The 19,376-nt window shown below is 36.3% G+C and overlaps 2 protein-coding genes across 12 annotated transcripts in view; one reads left to right on the forward strand and one right to left on the reverse strand.

The window, feature by feature from the left end:
* Positions 1 to 19,376, forward strand: part of NUP54 (nucleoporin 54) — a 44,999-nt gene that overhangs the window by 19,896 nt on the left and 5,727 nt on the right. The window contains exons 9-12 of one of the 2 annotated variants that reach the window (XM_043906437.1): positions 2,260 to 2,367; positions 6,486 to 6,605; positions 6,917 to 7,027; positions 9,000 to 9,848. In XM_043906437.1, the coding sequence (XP_043762372.1) occupies positions 2,260 to 2,367; positions 6,486 to 6,605; positions 6,917 to 7,027; positions 9,000 to 9,128 (468 nt within the window). In that variant the 3' untranslated portion in view covers positions 9,129 to 9,848. Of the gene's footprint in view, positions 1 to 2,259; positions 2,368 to 6,485; positions 6,606 to 6,916; positions 7,948 to 8,999; positions 9,849 to 19,376 lie in introns of those variants that run through there. The other variant, XR_006341751.1, reaches the window with a different exon arrangement.
* ART3 (ADP-ribosyltransferase 3 (inactive)) overlaps positions 9,608 to 19,376 on the reverse strand; it is a 135,648-nt gene continuing 125,879 nt past the window's right edge. For 5 of the 10 annotated variants that reach the window (XM_043906447.1, XM_043906448.1, XM_043906439.1 and 2 more), the window contains 6 exons: positions 18,436 to 18,468; positions 17,802 to 17,834; positions 17,138 to 17,170; positions 15,338 to 15,370; positions 13,626 to 13,655; positions 11,621 to 12,012 (listed from right to left, as the gene is read on the reverse strand). In XM_043906447.1, the coding sequence (XP_043762382.1) occupies positions 11,876 to 12,012; positions 13,626 to 13,655; positions 15,338 to 15,370; positions 17,138 to 17,170; positions 17,802 to 17,834; positions 18,436 to 18,468 (299 nt within the window). In that variant the 3' untranslated portion in view covers positions 11,621 to 11,875. Of the gene's footprint in view, positions 12,013 to 13,625; positions 13,656 to 15,337; positions 15,371 to 17,137; positions 17,171 to 17,801; positions 17,835 to 18,435; positions 18,488 to 19,376 lie in introns of those variants that run through there. The other 5 variants (XM_043906441.1, XM_043906443.1, XM_043906440.1 and 2 more) reach the window with 4 other exon arrangements.

Genomic DNA, 19,376 nt, shown 5'->3' on the forward strand with positions numbered 1-19,376 from the left:
CAGAGTCCTCAGATAGTTACCCATGCATTCTGTTCATTTTACATCTGTCTTCAACAGGAAAGAGAGAGTGGCACGTATCTAGTCATTTGGTCTAGAATCAAGATTGTTCATATCATTTGCCAGTTTTTCTGATGGATTGCGTATCTTTTCTTTTTGAATTTCAGGAGTTCATCTTTTATTCTAGATTTTAATCCGTCATCTAACATTTAAAAAATCTCCTACTTTTCTTATTTCTCTGCTGATTCTGTCTGTAGTGTCCATAGTTGAAGACTTTTATTTTGTTGTTGTTTACAGTGCTGTGTTAATTTCTCCTGTACAGCAAAGTGATTGTTTTTTATATATATATTTATATATATATATATTCTTTTTCATATTCTTTTTCATATTCTTTTCCATTTTGGTGTGAAACAGGATATTAAATATAGTTCCCTGTGCCATAAGTAGGGTCTTGTTGTTTAAGAAAATCTTAATGTAATGATAGCCATTGCTTTTTTGGCCTTGTCTTCTTTTTGGGGAATTATCTTAAGAAATCATTCCTCATCCAAGGTCTTTAGAGTCTACAGGTTTTTTTTTCTATTATTGTAGAATTTAACCTTTCACAGTTGAGTCTTCTGTCCTCATGGAATTCACTTTATATATACTATATGATATGAACTTTCTCTATATAATAGCTTTTTTCCAGTGTTATCCACAAAAAAGATACTTTCCTCAATGATTTATCATTTACCAAACCAAGTTCCCATATATATGTGATATAGTCTGTTCTTAAATCAGTTTCACATTTTTTTACTCTTACAGCTTTGCAGTATATTTTTAAAGATATGTGGTGGAGTGAATCTCCAGCCTTTGTTCTTTTCACACTTTTAAAGCTGTTTATGCATCTTCATTCTTCGTGACAGTTTTAGAATTGAGTTTGTCAAAATGCTAGAATTTTAGTTGGAATTGCATTAAATATATAATTGAGTCTTAATAATATTAAATTATTCCATCATGAACATGTTCCTTCTCTCATTGAAGTCTCTTGTGTCTTTTGTAATAGTTTTAAAATAAATTTAAAAAATTGTAGGCATTTTTTCTTGGTTAATTTCTAGATTGTTTTAGTGTTTGTCAATAAATACTGTGAGTGGTAACATTTCTATTTTTCCTTACTATTGCTGCTATAGAATAATAATTACTCTTGTTGTCTAGAAGCCCTGCAAGCTTTTCAAAATTGGGATAGAGAGGGTTACATACCCTGCCTGGGTTACATAATAGAAAATTTGGTCACCTGATTGTGTCCCTTCAACATGGCCTGGCATTGAAGTTTCCTTAAAAGGTGACATGTGTAGGTAAACATGCTAAAATATGTCTTGTACAATCTTCTTACCCTCTTACTTAGAACATCTCAATATAAGCCAGTGTCACAGAATGATTAATTATGATAGGAACAATCATAACGGGGTTAATTTTGATTGGGAAACTTTAATGAACTAGGATTTTAACTCATTCTGTAAGGTTAATAAGACTTTCATAAGGTAGAACAGTAGGATTTTAGGCCAAGCAAAGAACAAATTAAATATCTGCAGAGACATTAAAAATGTCTCATTTGTGTAATTAATATTCTTCCTTTCTCCCGCCACTCTGAGCGTCTGTCTCCTAGCATTCTGTTAAACTTACTCTTGGACCGTATGCCGTAGGGCTTCCCTGCTGGCTCAGACGGTAAAGAACCCACCTGCAGTGCAGGAGGCCTGGCTCCCATCCCTGGGTTGGGAGCATCCCCTGGAGGAGGGCATGGCAACCCACTCCAGTGTTCTTGCCTGGAGAATCCCCATGGACAGAGGTGCCTGGCAGGCTCCAGTCCATAGTGTTGCGAACAGTTGGACAGGACTGAGCGACTAAGCACAGTGTATCCTATACTTTCTTCAAGTAGTTACATTTAATTGTCTCTTCAGGCTCCTGTATGTCACTTTATAGGTCTTAGCTTTTATACTTTCATGGCCTGGTTGTTGGCTCTGTTCCATAATATTCAAATTCCTTAATTACTTCTGAAGAGTATGTTTTATTATTCTATACATTTTGCCTCATCACTAAAGTTCCTGGAGCTCTAAAGAAATTTTTGAATGGTACATTTTAACTTTTAGATGTACGAAAGTGGAAGAAATACAAAAGTAGATTTAAAGGAGTTTATATTTTGAGAGATGAATCTCAGGCTCATCTTTTGCATGTAGTGAACTTAATAAATAGTTGTGATACTTTACCTTAAAAAATTGTTTTAAACAGATAATATCTGAAGATATTGGTGAATTACAGAAGAATCAAACTACAACCATGGCCAAAATTGCACAATACAAGAGGAAACTTATGGACCTTTCCCACAGAACTTTACAGGTAGTGATTTCAACGTTTATAAGACTATCTACATGATGGAAGTACTAAATAAGGATTTTTGCAATGGGGGAGAAAAAAGACTAAAAGGAAATAGTAAGTCTTGAAAGTACCAAACTTTCTCATTAAAACTTAGAACTCTGAGGTGAGATCTCTGAAGAGGATTGGGTGAAGAAAGTGAAAATATTCTAAAACTTGCATTTTATTGAGAGGGTAGGAGGAAAGCAGAAAATGAATCATCATTATGATGTAGCAGAAGTATGCATCAGATCATTAATATCTAGTTTTCATAAAAATAGAAAAATACAGATTTTGAGTGCTAGAAAAGGGAGTATAACCATTAATGAATGAAAAGCAACAAAAGAACTTGCAAATTAACAAGGAAATAAAAGAATGAATACCAACTTGAAATTATCATGAAATTGAAATTAAACAAAAAACTTCATTTTTTAAAGATACAAGATGCAAAAAATAGAGAACTTAGTACTCAAGTTAGAAAAATATTATCAAGATAAGCCAAAAGGAACCAATAAGAGGGAAATAAAGATGATGTGGAATGAGTGAAGCAGAAAAAAATTAATCATAGTAGAAAGAATAAGTTGAAGAGCTGTTTCTTTAAAAAGACCATTAAAATGGCTAAATATGAATCTGAAGAAGGAAAAAAAGACTCATCTCATGAGCCTAAAGACAAAAGAAAAATTAGAAGAAAGGAGATAATACCACATACATACACAAGAGAATAAGAAAATACTACAATGGAATTCAGGGCAATAAATTTAGATGTTAGATGATTTTCTAGCAAAATAGAAATTATTAAAATTGACCTATAGAAAAAAAATCTTAAATAGACAAACACCATCATAGAAGCAATTGGGAAAGTTATTAAAGATCCAACAGCGGAAAAAGCATAAAGGTCAAATAGATTCATTTGTCTAACCATTAATGAGCTAATTCTAAAGTTACTTTATTTCAGACAAAAAGAAAGATATAGCTGGTGTTTTTTTTTTTTTAACCGTTTGAGATATAATTCATATACCATACAATTCACCTATTTAATTGATTTTTATTATATTCACAACTTTGTACAACCATCACCATAATCAGTTTTAGAACATTTGCATCACTCTAAATTAAAGAAAACGCCATACCCATAAGCAGCGACTCCCCATTTCCTCCTAAATCCCCTAGCCATAGGCAACAACTTTGCATTTCTGTGGATTTGCCTATTTTTGAACACTTCTTGAAAATGAAATCATAAAATATGTTATTTTTTGACTGGCTGTCTCAGCCTATTTTCAGCGTTCATTCATGTTGTAGCATGTAACAGCACTTCCTTTTTATTGCTGAATAATATTTCATTGTATAATTAACAGATTTTATGTCTTCGTCAATCACTGAACATTTTGGTTGTTTCCACTTTTTGGCTATTCTGAATAATGTTACTATTAACTCTTGTGTACAAATGTTTGTGTGGATATATGCTTTTGTTTCTCTTGGGATACATAAACCTAGGATGGTAATTGCTTGTTAGTGTGTACCTGTGTTCCACCTTTTGAATAACCAAATTCTTTTTCCAGAGCAGCTGCAGCATTTTACATCAGTTTTTAGTACCCCAAAATAAAAATTTATAAACAGATAATTCTAATAGAGGTGCAGACTGTGCTAAGTAAAATAAACCAGACTGAAAGGCTATGTAATATAATTCCATTTATATGATATCATGCAAAAGGCACAGCAAGAGGTATGTAATAGATCAATAGTTGCTAGGAGCAGGAGGTAAGGGAGAGGAGATTATAAGGAGGAGGAGGGAACTTTATGGGTGATAGAAATGTTCTTTATCTTGATTGTGGTGATGGTAACCTGTGTTCATCCAAATACATAGAACTGTACTCCTAAAAAAGGTGAATTTTGTTTTATGTGGATTATACCTTAGTAAATCTGACCATAGAAAACAAGTGCAGAAAATCTAAGTGAAATATAAGAGAATCCAGCTATTATCAAATTCTAAAGGAATATAATTTTTTTCTTAAAGGAATATACTTTGACTAAGGTTAATTTCAGGAATGGAAAGTTGATTCTTTAACAGGATCTATGAACGTAATTTATCCTAGCAACACATGGAAGGAAAATATGTAAGTTTTTGTAACTAAGCAGGGTAATTAAACTAGTATAAAACAATAAAAAGAGAATATCTTTTTGCTGAGATGCCTGTGTATCTAGAAAACCCAAGGAAATAAACAATAGAATTAATGTGGTAAGATGGCTAAATACAAGGGTTTTAGTGTTTATACTAAATCAGTGTTAGTGTTTTAAAATCAGTGTTTCTTTATACTATTAATGGAAATAAGAGTATTCCATTCATTATCATGAAAAAACTATAAAACACTTCGGAATAAATTTGTGAGGAAAGTATACAAGTATACAATCTGAATTAAAGTTTTCACAGATAAACCATATTCTTAGATGAGAAAACAATATCTACTTTATAAATTTTAAGAGTGAATTACAGCTTTAAAAAATTGATTGAAATCTTTCAGTACATAAGTAAGGATAACTTTTGAGAACAGATTCAGGAAAACAAAAAGGAAATACTGTAGGGGACTTGCTTTATCAAATTTTAGAAAAAAACTATATCAAATTTTAGAAACTGTTTTAAAGTTCTTGTAATCAAATTAGCATGGGCTTGGTGTAAGATTGGACATGAAGATCCACAGAACAAAATAAAGAATCCAGAAATAGATGTACATTGTATCTTAATATGAAAAAGGTGATATTTCAATTCAGTGGGTTTAGTTAATAAATAATGCTAAGAGTAACTGTCTGTCCATCTGGAAAATTTGACCACTGTATCACACCATATACCAATTAGCTCCAGGTTCTTCTGTCCACGGGGATTCTCCAGGCAAGAGTACTGGAGTGGATTGCCACACCATCCTCTAGGGGATCCTCCCAATCCAGGGATCAAACCCAGGTCTCTCGCATTGCAGGCAGATTCTTTACCATCTGAGCCACCGGGGAAGCCCATGTACAAAAACAAGGGTATTAAAGACTTAACTCTTAAGAAATTTATGAAGCTACATGAACCACCTAGGGATTGAAGAGATGTGTAGCAAGAAAACCAGAAACTGTAAAACAAAACTAACAAAAATTTTGTATAGCAAAAGAAAACAGAAGCCATTTGTCAGTAGTGGTGATTTTAGAAAAAGAAAACTGTGAATTTGCAAACAGCACTGATTTTAGTTGTAGTCTTAATATTTGTATCTTACAAAGAGGTGCTACATTTTGACCCCTAAGACCCCAATTGAAATACAGGCAAAGAATGTGTAAAGGCAATTCACAGAAGGGCAGCTGCAGAGTAGTTCTTAACTGGTGGGAGATGGTCCTTCAGCATTCAAGGTGGGGGTGTAAATCCCCTGCTGGTCCAGTGGTTAAAGCTCCCCACTTCCACTGCAGGGAGTCTGGGTTCAATCCCTGGTAGGAACTAAGATCCTAACTGATCCCAGAAGCCAAGTGGCCAAGAAAGAAAAAACAATCAAGGGGATGCAGATTTTAAAAAAGAAAAATTGTGTGATGCTTTAGTACTCACCAGATTGGAAAAAATTTAAATGTCATTACCTATTGCTGACAGAAATGTGTGGAAAAGGGTAGTCTTATGTGTGTTTTATGAATATATAAATTGCTAGGATATTTGGGAAAGCAATTTAGCAGCTTCTGAAGACTGAACACACCTACCTTTAAACCCAGCAATCTTGAATTCATGGCAGTCTTATACCAGTAAATAAAGATGTAAAATATATATATATGTGTCTGTGTGTATATATATATACACAAAACTGTTTATTATAGCATTGTTCAGAGTGTCCAAACTAGAAACAATATATCCCCCTCAATATAAGAATACTTATTATTGGCTAACCATGAAAATTATGTAGTCATTAAAAGTAAATTCATGTTACTTCCCAGTAAGAGTGGGCTACATAATTCAAACCTTGAACTGTTATGATTCTAACTGTTGTTCGTGTATTTAGCTAATTTCTTTCAACCGTTGATGTGTAATAAAATTACCTGCATAACTGAAGAGAGGTAATTCTATTGTTCTTGTTGGGCTTTTCTTTGTGTAGGTCCTAATCAAACAGGAAATTCAGAGGAAGAGTGGGTATGCCATCCAAGCTGATGAAGAGCAGTTGCGAGTTCAGCTAGATACAATTCAGGGTGAACTAAATGCCCCTACTCAGTTTAAGGTAAGACCATAAAGCTAGAATTTGTTTCAGGTGCCTCAGCAGAGAAATGTTACTTGGTCTTCCAAGTACGTGTTCTTTATTAAGTACGTGTCTTTTTTTTTTTTTAATTAAAACTTCCTTTCTAAAGTAGACTCTTAAATCATGATATTCTGGGCTTGTATTAATTGTATAATTGTATTAATGTTTCAAATAAGGTACAAAAGGAGAATTAAAACACCTTTAATTAGAGTACTATCCATCCTTTTAAAACAATCTCTTAGAAACGGTTGCTGTTGTGAGCAGTTATAATTCAACTCAGTATTATTTTTAAGGGCCGACTAAATGAACTGATGTCCCAAATCAGGATGCAGAATCACTTTGGAGCAGTCAAATCTGAAGAAAGATATTACATAGACGCCGATCTGTTACGAGAAATCAAGCAGGTAAGTTTTCCACTAGAGTGCACTCTTTAAGTGAATTCATATCCGTAAGGATGGCTATTATCCAAAACAAAACACCCTCCAGAAAGTCACACATTTAGAGGATGTGAAGAAAATGGCACTGTTGTGCATGCTAGTGGCAATGTACAGTGATACACACCGTCGCTGTGAAAAGTGCCTCCTTAAAATATAAACATAGAATTACAATACAGCCCTGCAGTTCTCCTTCTGGGTATGCACCTGTAAGAACTGAATGCAGTCACTCAGATATTTGCATGCCCATGTTCATGGAAGCATTATTCACAGTAGCCAAAGTGGAAGCAATCCAGGTGTCCACAGATAGTAAGTAGACCAAATATGGTTATATGTACACAATGAAATATAAACCTTAAAAAGGCAGGCAGTGTATACACACACACATACACATCATGGATGAACTTTGAAGACATTATGTGAAGTAAGCCAGTTATTTGAAAGGACAGAAGTTGTATGATTCCATTTATATGGTGTCCCCAAGAGTAGAATGGTAGTTGCTGAGGGGAGGGTTACTGATCCCATCAGCCTTCAGGGGACCTGGGTGGAGGCTGCAGGAGCCAAGACCTCAGAGCACTTGTCTAAGGCTCACTTCTATGGAAACGTTAGGAAGTACTACTTTAGCTTACTTTCACTAGTATAAATACAGACTGGTTTAATAAAAACTGTCCATCCATCCAGCAACCATCTAAAAAAATATATTAAGATGGCAAACTTTGTGGAACATATTAGATAGGACTAATTGGCATGGCCTGAGGATTTTAGGTAATTATAGATGTCATTATTTATCTAATTTTATTATGTTCTTTAGAATGAATATTGCTGTTTTATGCAGCTAAAAACTAGTTTGTCTCCTGGGTTCTCAAAAAGTATCAGATCAGTTCAGTTCAGTCACTCCATTGTGTCTGATTCTTTGCGACCCCATGAACCGCAGCACACCAGGCCTCCCTGTCCATCACCAACTCCCGGAGTTCACCCAAACTCAGGTCTGTTGAGTCAGTGATGCCATCCAGCCATCTCATCCTCTGTCGTCCCCTTCTCCTCCTGCCTTCAATCTTTCCCCACATCAGGGTCTTTTCAAATGTGTCAGCTCTTCACATCAGGTGGCCAAAGTATTGGAGTTTCAGCTTCAACATCAGTCTTTCCAATGAACACTCAGGACTGATCTCCTTTAGGATGGACTGGTTGGATCTCCTTGCAGTTCAAGGGACTCTTTAAGAGTCTTCTCCAACACCCCAGTTCAAAAGCATCAATTCTTCGGCGCTCAGCTTTCTTTATAGTCCAACTCTCACATCCACACATGACCACTGGGAAAACCATAGCCTTGACTAGACAGACCTCTGTTGGCAAAGTGATGTCTTTCCTTTTTAATATACTATCTAAGTTGGTCATAACTTTCCTTCCAAGGAGTAAGCGTCTTTTAATTTATACATATACCTGATTATATTCATATTTATAATTAACTGAGAACAATTCCAACATATAAGAATAACATATATGAGTTTATGTATGCAATAAAATTGGGAATAATATAAACACCTGAAATGTTAGCAATAGTAGTTACCACCATTATTATCAGTTTGTACTTTAAAATATGGAAATCCTCAGTTTTCAGAATGATTATTTTGTTAATCTATATTTGAGTACCTTCTTGAATTGTTTTAATATAACTAGTTTTTTATCAAAGGTTGATAAAAGGAATCTTTAAAATCTGCATCTTTTGTAAAATTTGTTATATTTATTACATATTTGATTTTGCTTTTCACAGTATTTAACTATATTTAAAAGTGTTAGCAAAAGATACAGTACAGATTTTTAAAACATGCATATGAGAGCGACTGAGTCCTGTGTTGCTAGTAAAATAATGAAAAATAGCCTTTTTCCTGTAAGTAGCTTGCAGTTTAATAGAGAAATACATTGGTATTTTTTTGATTCCTTCTAGCATTTGAAACAACAACAGGAAGGCCTTAGCCACTTGATTAGCATCATAAAAGATGACTTAGAAGATATCAAGTTGGTAGAACACGGATTGAATGAAACCATCCACATCAGAGGTGGTGTCTTCAGTTGACAGCTCACAAACTTGTGTTAAAGGTTTGTGAAATACATCTTCCTGTTACATCAGGCCTTCTTTAAAAATGAAACTGACCACATGGAGGCATAAAAAAACAATCCTCTCTCCTGACTTGGTTTTTGAGAAGGTTACTGAAAATTATTTATCAAATCTGAAATAACAGTCACTTCACTGCTCTTCAGAGAGAGTCTTTGAAAGATTTATATCTAAAAGCTGTAATTACTTTAAAAGAGAAATACATAATTGCCAAAAATATTTACTATTGTACATTTTTACAACAGCATTGTTCTTAAAAATAATCAGTGTTTAATGATTATTCTCCATTGAGCCTGTACTCTGCTTTCCATAGCAAGTAAATATGAAATGTCTACTTTGCACATAACAAAATAAACTGTATAATTACTTGGCTGCTGGAGATTTGTACTTCAGAATGTAAATGTCAGTTTTTATATTTGTGAATTCATCTGTGGGAGGAGTAAAGAAAATCCAAGAGTATTTAATGATTAATGTGGTTTTCTTTTCATTCTATAAAGATTTGAATATATATTTTTATATTATTTTACTTATTTGGAATTTACAGAACACACGTAAGCAATTAGGATATAACGGAAGAATTACATTTTATCATTTTTGCACCTTTTTTTGTTTTTTAAACCTCTTTATTTCTAAAAAATATGAAAACAAATAAATTCTTGATTATAATTACTTTTTATATAATTCTGTCTGGTGCTTTGTTTATTTGGTTCTGGGAGAAAGATGACTGATGTTCATACAAGTATTAAATCATAATCACAACTCAAGTATTTCAGTTTTAACCTGGTTTTAAGTCTGACTTCACCCTCAAGGTGAAGGGCTTCCCTTGTGGCTCATCTGGTAAAGAATCTGCCTACAATGCGGGAGACCTGGGTTTGATTCCTGGGTTGAGAAGGTCCCCTGGAAAAGGGAAAGGCTACCCCCTCCAGTATTCTGGCCTGGAGAATTCCAAGGACTACAGTCCACAGGACCGCAAAGAGCTAGACACGACTGACAGACTCTCACTTCACCCTCAATACTGATGTATTTTGACCACTGTACAGCAAATAGAAATTACTTCATATATCATCTAGGATAAAGAAATCTCTAATACATCATTAGCATCTGAAAACACTGGAAAATCTAAATTAGACATGGTAATGTGCAATAGTGATTCTTCAAAACCAGAGAATTGAAGCCATTTCTCTGACTACACAGGCACATCTCACTGCATCATGTTAGCCCCTCTTGGAATGCTTTCCCTCTGCATTTCTGCATCATGCTTTGGCTGATGATGAGAGGTGTCATCAACAGCCTATGAACCCTGCCCCTGTGTTACTATGAGGACGGCAAGGAGGGTGGTGTGCTGTGTATCCAGAGGCCCCCTCTGAGACACCACCGGAGCAATCTGTCCAGATGCAGACTAGCTAACGGTTGTGTAGCACACACAAACAAGGCTCATGGGCTGTTTCTTCTAACACCTCTGTCTTTCTCATCCTGTAGCCAAAGGTGACAGGAGTCTGCCCCTCTGCACGCCCTCTTACTGTAGGAAGAATTGGTGATTTAACAAATGAGAATTGCTCCTCAGAGCAACATCTCTGTTGGACAGATGGCTAACCATGCTCACCTCTCGCCTGTAATTTTTCGTGCTGTCATATTCTTAATTTCTAATTTCACAAGCCCTAAATAGGGCTCAGGGTCTGCCTTTTAAAGACAGGTCCATTTAGCTGCCTAGGTTTCAATTCTGCTGGTGACTGCATGTGTAAGGCAGGTTAGATAGATAAGCTGGTTAGATAGGTAAGTGGCCCTGGTCTGTACCTGACTTGTGTGCCAAGCAAATGATAACCAAATTCTAGATTTGGATGGAAATCAGACTTTGGCCTCAGGACTAAGTTGTGCTCTCCAGCACAATTTATAAAAGTTCTGTGAACTGGATAATGGTTCTTGTGGATAGTTCACTCAAAATTCTCAACATGAGGAGAGGTAAATGGTAGAATTAAAGCACGCCGAACCCTTAACACCTAGTTTAGACTTCATGAAGTTTTTCTGGATCTCTGAAAATGGCCTTCAGTTCCTTTTGAAACATTGGCAGTGTAAACAAGTGTCCCTTACCAAAGCCCACGCCTAAACCAGTTACCATTCAACCACTCTTTTTCTTGGGGAAAAGAGCGCCTTACTGTACTTACCTCACTCTCCTTTCTTACTGAGCCCACACATTCATTAGGTACTGTCTGCCTTCCTAGGTTAGTATGAGGTTCAAGTTAAGGACTAAGTATGTGAACTACTTAGTCAACTGTTGTGTTTGTAAAAATACAAAGTGTTCATATATAGAAGGAAAAGAGACTGAAAAAATATACTATTTGAAGTCAAAGTTTGATCCTTTAAAGATGAGTAAAACACCTTTAAAATTCTAATTCAGGAATTAAATTCATGTTAATCACTAGCATTATTGATATTTTAGTATTTGGCAATTCTACTGAAATTAAAGGTCTTTTATTGAATTTAAAAGTATACAGTTTTTTTACAATCATAAAATTAATATAGAAATAAGTGAAAAACAAATTCTATGATATCTGGGTTTACTACCAGATTTGCTAAGTGAATAACAAATTCACGTTTCATCAACTGAATGTTGACCAACAAGTGAAAAATACATCATTCCTTTTGATGATTTCTGTGGGATGCCTGTAGTTGTATTTCAAGTACAGTGTAAAGTACAAGTAAAGAATGTATCAGACTACAGAGCGACTGAAATTTATAGAAGCACTGATTAAAATGATGAATGTCCCACACCGGGGAAGGAGCATTTTGCCAGAAGATGCAGAGGGATGGCTTTTGGGACCTGGAACAGGAACTGCTGGGCCTGGAGCTGTTAACGAGAACACACAGTCACTGACACACGTTGAGTAACACATTCCACCCACTGACACCGTATTTCCTGAATATGTGAACAGACAAGTTAGATTAGAAACATACATCAAGTACTTCTAGCCAGGACAACTTTGAAATAAATACAGTTCATTACAGACTGGGGGCTATATTTTCATATATATCATCAAGGTGTGCTGATCTAGGTTTTATCCAGGTTTCCACAGCCTTTTTAGTATTTAAGTAGACAAAAGTAATTTCTCACTGTTCAAGTTCACTACAATTTCTTGGCAATTGAAAATTTTCATTTTCTGTATATAAAAGATAAAGTTTAATGCTGTGTCTTATCTATTTCGAGTAAAATAGTATATTTCATATTCTAACAGTATACAATGGAATACAGCTGCATTTTTTTAAAACACTAAGCCCTGCAAGCAGATTTTTAAAAAAATAAACTTTTCCCTTTATACATAAAACACTACCCTGGAGAAAACCACTTCCCTTCCATCTGAACTAGCAGACAGAGGTAGAGTCGAGTCCAGGATGGCCTGATTCATACTGCCCTTAATGCAGACATCTGACTTTTGACTGTGTTATGGTTTAGACTGTACCAGGGAAGAGTGACTGGAAATACCCAGATGGGCTCACCATTCGCATTTCATAAGTGAAACCATGGGAATATTATAAAACCTTCATATCATAAATGTACTTGCTTGCCATGATCATAAACATGCCGTTATGGGAAAACAGACAGGCGGATGCACTCCTGCATGAGTCTGCTACTAGAGAGTAGGGGTTCTCAAGGGACTGCACTGCCTGCTAAGAGGCAGTCTGCAAACTTGTCAGGGTGTCTTGATTATCACAGCAGTGGGGAATAAAAGTAGAAGACTAGTATCCATGCCGTGGACAGTCTTGCACAATGAGAAACTGACCCACTTCCACATAAATTTCAAATGCACTGCTAGACATATATATAAATTAAAAATGTTTATCTAGAACCTACTTTACATATAGGCAAAATATATTTGGATAGTTTTAATAAACATTAGTTTCTATATAGTTAGATTATTAATTTAGTATCTAATTAGTTTCTATCTAATAAGCCCACAGTATCTCTTCACTTTCATTTTTCTTGTATAGAATAGCTTCCAGGCTTCTCTTAAATCCAAATTTATTTGTGTAAGTAAATACAATCATCTGACAACTTCATTATGTCTTCTAGAATAATCTAGGCATTTATTTACATACTGAAATGTTTATAATTTTGTTATATCATTAGGACATCATTTGATTTTTTTATGTGTGCAAGTGGGTCTTATCTAAGAATTTTATTTCAGAATACCATTATAAAATATTTGTTCTAAAAGAATTGGGTTGATAACAGTTGAAAACCATTGCTTGAAAAAATAGTCTCTATATACAGTTGAAAATCACTGCTTAAGAAACAAAATCAACTTGCCCCCACCATTCACACATACAAGTATTTGGATGTGACATTATATTCTGTTAGGATGCTTTAAACTCTAGATTGGTGTCTTTTTTTGAAAAACTTTCTCAGTTTTTGTATATTGTAGAAACAGACATTATCAACTAAGGAAAAGAAATATTTCTTACTAGGCTGGTTGATATCTTGGCTTTTGTCTTCTAAAATAGAAACAGATGTTCAGTTAATTGCATTGTACACCAAAGAGAAAAAAATCTCATTAAATGATTAAGCAAACTTGGTTATCTCTGGGTGTGGGACTGAAGGGCAGGATATCAGACTTACAGGTATTGGGGGGAAGGTCTAAGTTTACTCATTTGCATGCTTTGAAATTTCTTTACAATGTGTGTATTTCCATTTTAAAAAGTTAAAATTTTGTTTAAAGTTTTTTTTATATATTAAACTCAGATTCCCAAGTCCAACTATAGCACCTACCATTTACTCAATGCTTACTGTGTCACACATTGACCAAATACTTAATGTACATTAACACTTTTACTTCTTAACAGTCCTAGTAGGTAGTAGAGTTATCCGTATTAATACAGATGTTCCCCAAAAGTTGCATAAAATCACAACTTTTTTTTTTTTTTTTTTTTAAATCACAACTTTTATGCTTGGTAATCAGTGGGAGCAATACCTGTGTTCAAAGCCTCCGCTCTTAATTACTATGCTATTCCAACTCCAAGTGTATTAAAATTAAAATATTGCAATATTGCCGTATTTTGACGGCTCTGAAGCCAAATGCCAATTCTAGAAGCCCAGATTAGAGGTGTATTTTTCGTAACTACATCCAGCTGGGAGACAAGGGTCATGCAACAGAAAATGAACAAAACTTGATAAGTTTGGGTCTTGATTGTCTCATTCTAGCCTTTTACGGGTTCCTTAACTTCTCTATATTCCATGTTTTCATCTCTTATTGGATTATATGAGATTCTGTGTACATGTTTTGACATCACCTTTAAAAAAGCCTGCACTAGACAGTTTTCTAAGAAAGGGAACACACAATACAAAACAGTCCCAGGAAAACCGAGTGGCTTATTGTTGGAGGACATGGAGAGTGCAGTAAGGAGTGCAGAAAGCATGTCGCACGCTGAGCAGGGCGCACACATCCCTCCTTGATGCTGCCATTCTTGTGACTACAGATTCCCTCAGTGGCCTGCTCACCTGAAGAAACCTGCCCCTTCTGGAATAGACAGGCGCAGCTGGAGGTAAACGGTCCCAGCTTCAGGTCAGCTGCCTTTGTCTCTGCCTGACCCAGGGAGCCCTAAGGGCAGTCTGCCTGCACAATGAAAGGGGTCCTCAGCGCCTCCCTGGGGCGTGCAGACTGGATGTCAAGCTGCGCAGCCCGAGTGTCCTCTCTCCAGACCCTTGGATGGAGCTCAGCGATTACAGTGAACGACTCAGAGCCCCGTGGTGCCTCCACCGCCCCACACACAAAAGAATTTTATAAAAATAACTAACACATATATATGGAATTTAGAAAGATGGTAACGACAACCCTATATGAAAAACAGAAAAAGAGACACAGAAGTACAGAACAGACTTTTGAACTCTGTGGGAGAAGGTGAGGGTGGGATGTTGCGAAAGAACAGCATGTATATTATCTATGGTGAAACAGGTCACCAGCCCAGGTGGGATGCATGAGACAAGTGCTCGAACCTGGTGCACTGGGAAGACCCAGAGGGATCGGGTGGAGAGGGAGGTGGGAGGGGGGATCGGGATGGGGAATACGTGTAAATCTAGTGCTGATTCATGTCAATGTATGACAAAACCCACTGAAAAAATAAATTAATTAATTAAAAAAAAAATTAACTCAAAGTCAAAAAAAAAAAAAATAACTTACCAGGTTTTTCATCTGGTTGTAACATTTTTATTCCTAAATGAGAAATCAAGATTTATTATTCAGATAGTAATAAAGGCAACTACCATTTACTATTTTAACCCACCACTTGTTTTGACAGTGCTTTATCTCATTAGGACTTTAATCCTAAATTAGGACTTTAGTCCTGCAAGACAGAAGCTTTCCTCATTTTACAGATGCAGAAGCAGAGGTCCAGAAAAAGTGAAATAACTTATACAAAGTTACCAAGAGGAAAATGGCAGAGGAGAGACTTCATGAAGTGGGATCTGTCTACACAGACCATGTGCATCCCCCACACCTGGCTAAGCAACTGCCTTTCAAAACCCAGCGTGCCTAGTAAGGTGCCAATGAGAGTGCTATGTAAACTCAGGTCCGGAGCTGAACAAAGACAGACAAAGTGTGCAATCAGTGTCATTAGAGGCTCACTTCAAAGTTGCGGCCAAGTAAGTTCAATCATTCAAATCTGGGCGAATATAAACGTGTTGCTGGAACCTCTCCCTCTGGGCCAGTCAGTGTTTTAGGTCGTGAACTGTGAACGGCTGGTTCCTGCACACAGCACGTAGTACCCAAAGGTAGCAACGTTAAGCTCAGTGCTGTGTGGACAGATGCCATTTAGCAGATGTCAGAAATCTAATTTCCTTAACAGATGATCATTCCATAATAACAAAACCTACCAAAAATTATTTGCAAAACACCTTATGAGTTCAAAAGAAAGGATTTATAAGCACTGAATAGGGGCTTGCACCCTGATATTTTGTGTTTTTATAGTCCTTACAGGTATCTCCATAAGGCAACGTATGTGTGTTAGCCGCATTTGAAAGATGACAATTCTTAGGCATAAAGAAGTTTTATTACAGTCCATAGCTCTCTGGTAAAATACTAGATCATGTCTTTATTTTTTTTTAACCTTCTCCCTGTCTCAGAGATAAAAATTAAGTTTGAGAGTCTTTTAATATTTTTTCCTCCCCTGTTAGCGTAAGTTCTGAGGTCCTTTTGACTTGACAGGAGTCACACTGTTCAATTTCTCTGGCAATAGAAAATCAAGGCCCCTCACAAGCCTTGCCTTCAGCAATCGCCTCACACTTTTTAAAATACTTGTTTTCATGGTTATATCTTAAAGGTAGGTTAAAGATGCATGATAAATATACTGCAAAAACACTTGAGGAATCATAAATTTTAAGAAACTGGTTCTCGATCACAGCGGCTTTCCTGGTGGCTCAGACAGTAAAGAATCTGCCTGTAATGCAAGAGACCGCGGTTTGATCCCTGGGCCAGAAAGATTCCCTGGAGAAGGGAATAGCTACCCACTTGAGACTCCCTCGGACTGCAAGGAAATCAAACCAGCCCATCCTAAAGGAAATCAACCCTGAACATTCATTGGAAGGACTGGTGCTGAAGCTGAAGCTCCAGTACTTTGGCCACCTGATCCGGAGCCGACTCACTGGAAAATACCCTGATGCTGGGAAAGATTAAGAGCAGGAGGAGAAGGGGGTGACAGAGGATGAGATGGTTAGATGGCATCACCAACCTGATGGACCTGAGTGTGAGCAAACTCCGGCAGATAGTGAATGATAGAGAAGTCTGGCATACTGTAGTTCACAGGGTCACAAAGAGTAGGACATGACTTAGCGACTCAACAACAATTTGGTTATAAGAACCTAGATCTTTCACTCATGTGATCTTTCACAAAGTACTTAGCCTCTCTGCATATCTAATTGTGACAATTATATCTATACTTCCCAGACTGGTAGTCTCCTCTCCAGCATGCCTAACAGTGCTTACCAGGTAGTGAAAAAGATTCTGGAATTTTCATTCCTAAATGAGAAAGAAATTTTCAGTGACTTGCAGTTTGTTCCAGTAAGTACAATTTTCAAACTCCTTCTTGTCTCATGAACTCAAGTGATACAAGCACCAGAGATCGCACCTGCACTGCAGTTTCTGGCTTTTACTTGCAAAGTTCTGGCTACCCGAACCCTCACTGTGCAAATCTATGCCAGACTCAGAAAGGCCTTCTGTCATGGCGCCTCACTAAGTCTGCCTCTGTGCCAGGAGAATACTGTGCTTAGTTACCTGCAGATCCTAGAGGCTGAAATGCTTTTATTAATAGCCAAAGCTAACAATCAGCTTTTGCATAAAGTTGAAGTTTCTACTGAACACCTTCAGCTGTGGAATCGAGGACTGGACTGCATGCATCAGGCTGCAGCAGCCTGCCTCCCGCCCGCCCCCAACAGAGCTAACTGTCCTGCTCCAAGAACGCACACACACGTTAGGGAGGAGAGGCACCTTCCTACTCTCTTCTCCAGCTAAAAGTCTGTAGAATGACACGTAGGAAGGAGACTGTAAGGGAAATATTAATGACTAGTTTTCTCATGATAATATTCTCTTTAATACCCAGAGGAATCCTCTTCTCATACTTGGACCAAGAGTGTAAATAAAGCTGTCTTACCAGGTATCTGGGTGGCTTCCTGGCTTTTCATACCTGAAGACAGAAATGAATCTGGTTAATGTTAATCAACTATCTTGCGTTGTTAATGCTCCCTTTTGTGTATACCAGCCCCCACCTCCAAGCCTTAAAAAGGGGGGAGTGGGGGTAGGGAACAGTAACAATAAAAACACCTTTTTAATTGCTCTTCATTCTCAGACTGGACAAAGCCTAAACTCCTGATGCTGGACTTCAAGGACTTCATGATCTAGCCAACCTTATCTTCATAAGGCAGTCTGAATACACCAGTTTTTGAATGAAACAGTACTGGGTTTAAAACTCTGCTTGGTTTAGTTCTATTGTCATTACAGTTATTAGCTCTCTGACTGGGCAGGCTTAATCCCTCTGACCTTTATTCCCTTATTTATGCAAAAAAAAAAAAAACACCTTGCAGGTTTGTAGTAAGTGATGATTATAAAAGTGCTAAATATATTATTACATGGAACATAAGCAGCTCGCAATAACTAGAGTTCCTCTGTTTTGGCTTAACTTATTTCTCAAACTCTACATGTCCAATAATGTCCTTAGTTCTAGGAGTCCTCACATCTCCTCCTAACCTTGCAGTTAAGTCTCAGAGAGTAAATAAAGGCTCACTTACCAGGAAAGACAGTGGATTCCTGGCTTTTCATTTCTAAAGATGAGAACAGGAACTATTTCATGATAAATGCAGTAAGCTTGAAAATTAACCTTATGTAACTATTTACAAGTGCAAGATGACCCATTCCCAAAGTTTTTAGAGTTTTGGGTAAAAAGGAAGGAGATTTAGGACACTGGTGCCTAACTTACAGAGAGAACTATGGCCAGTGATCCAGGCACATTCTAGATTAAGTGAAATCTCTTATTGATTTATATTTTTTAGACTCTGACCTACATTTGTCATGATTTATTTTTTAAAAAGAAAATTTCTGATTATACAAGGAATTATAGATAATTTAGAAAAATATAGGAATTTATTAAAAATTACTCATAATCCCAGATATCAGAGCTATTCATTCTTAATACTGGTACATTTCCTTCTTGTCTCTTTGCCATAATATATGTATATGTGTATATGCTACATACATTTTCATTACTTTTTCAATTTTACTGAGATATAGCTGACATAAAACGCTGTGTAAGTTTAAGGTCTGCAACATAACGGCCTGAGTTACATATATTGTGGCATGACTGCCACAGTAAGTTTAGTTTAACATCCAGCATCTCATATAAATACCAAAAAAGAAATTTTTTTTCCCTTGTGATGAGAACTCTTAGGATCTACTCTTTTAACAACTTTCAAATACACCATACAGCTGTTAACTATAGTCATGTTGTACATTATATTCCTTGTACTTATTTATCTTATAAAGGAAAGTTTGTTCCTTTTGATACTGTAAAGTAAATTTGACGTTATATTTCATATGCTGTTTTTATCCTTTTTTAAAATTTTTATTGGGAGTGTAACTGACTTACAATGTTAGCTTCAGCAGTGCAGTGAAGTGAATCTGTTATACATACACATATGTCCACTCTTTCTTAGATTATTTTCCCATAAAGGCC

Source organism: Cervus elaphus, chromosome 6 (assembly GCF_910594005.1).
Source record: "Cervus elaphus chromosome 6, mCerEla1.1, whole genome shotgun sequence".
In the NCBI taxonomy this organism is placed as follows: domain Eukaryota; kingdom Metazoa; phylum Chordata; class Mammalia; order Artiodactyla; family Cervidae; genus Cervus; species Cervus elaphus.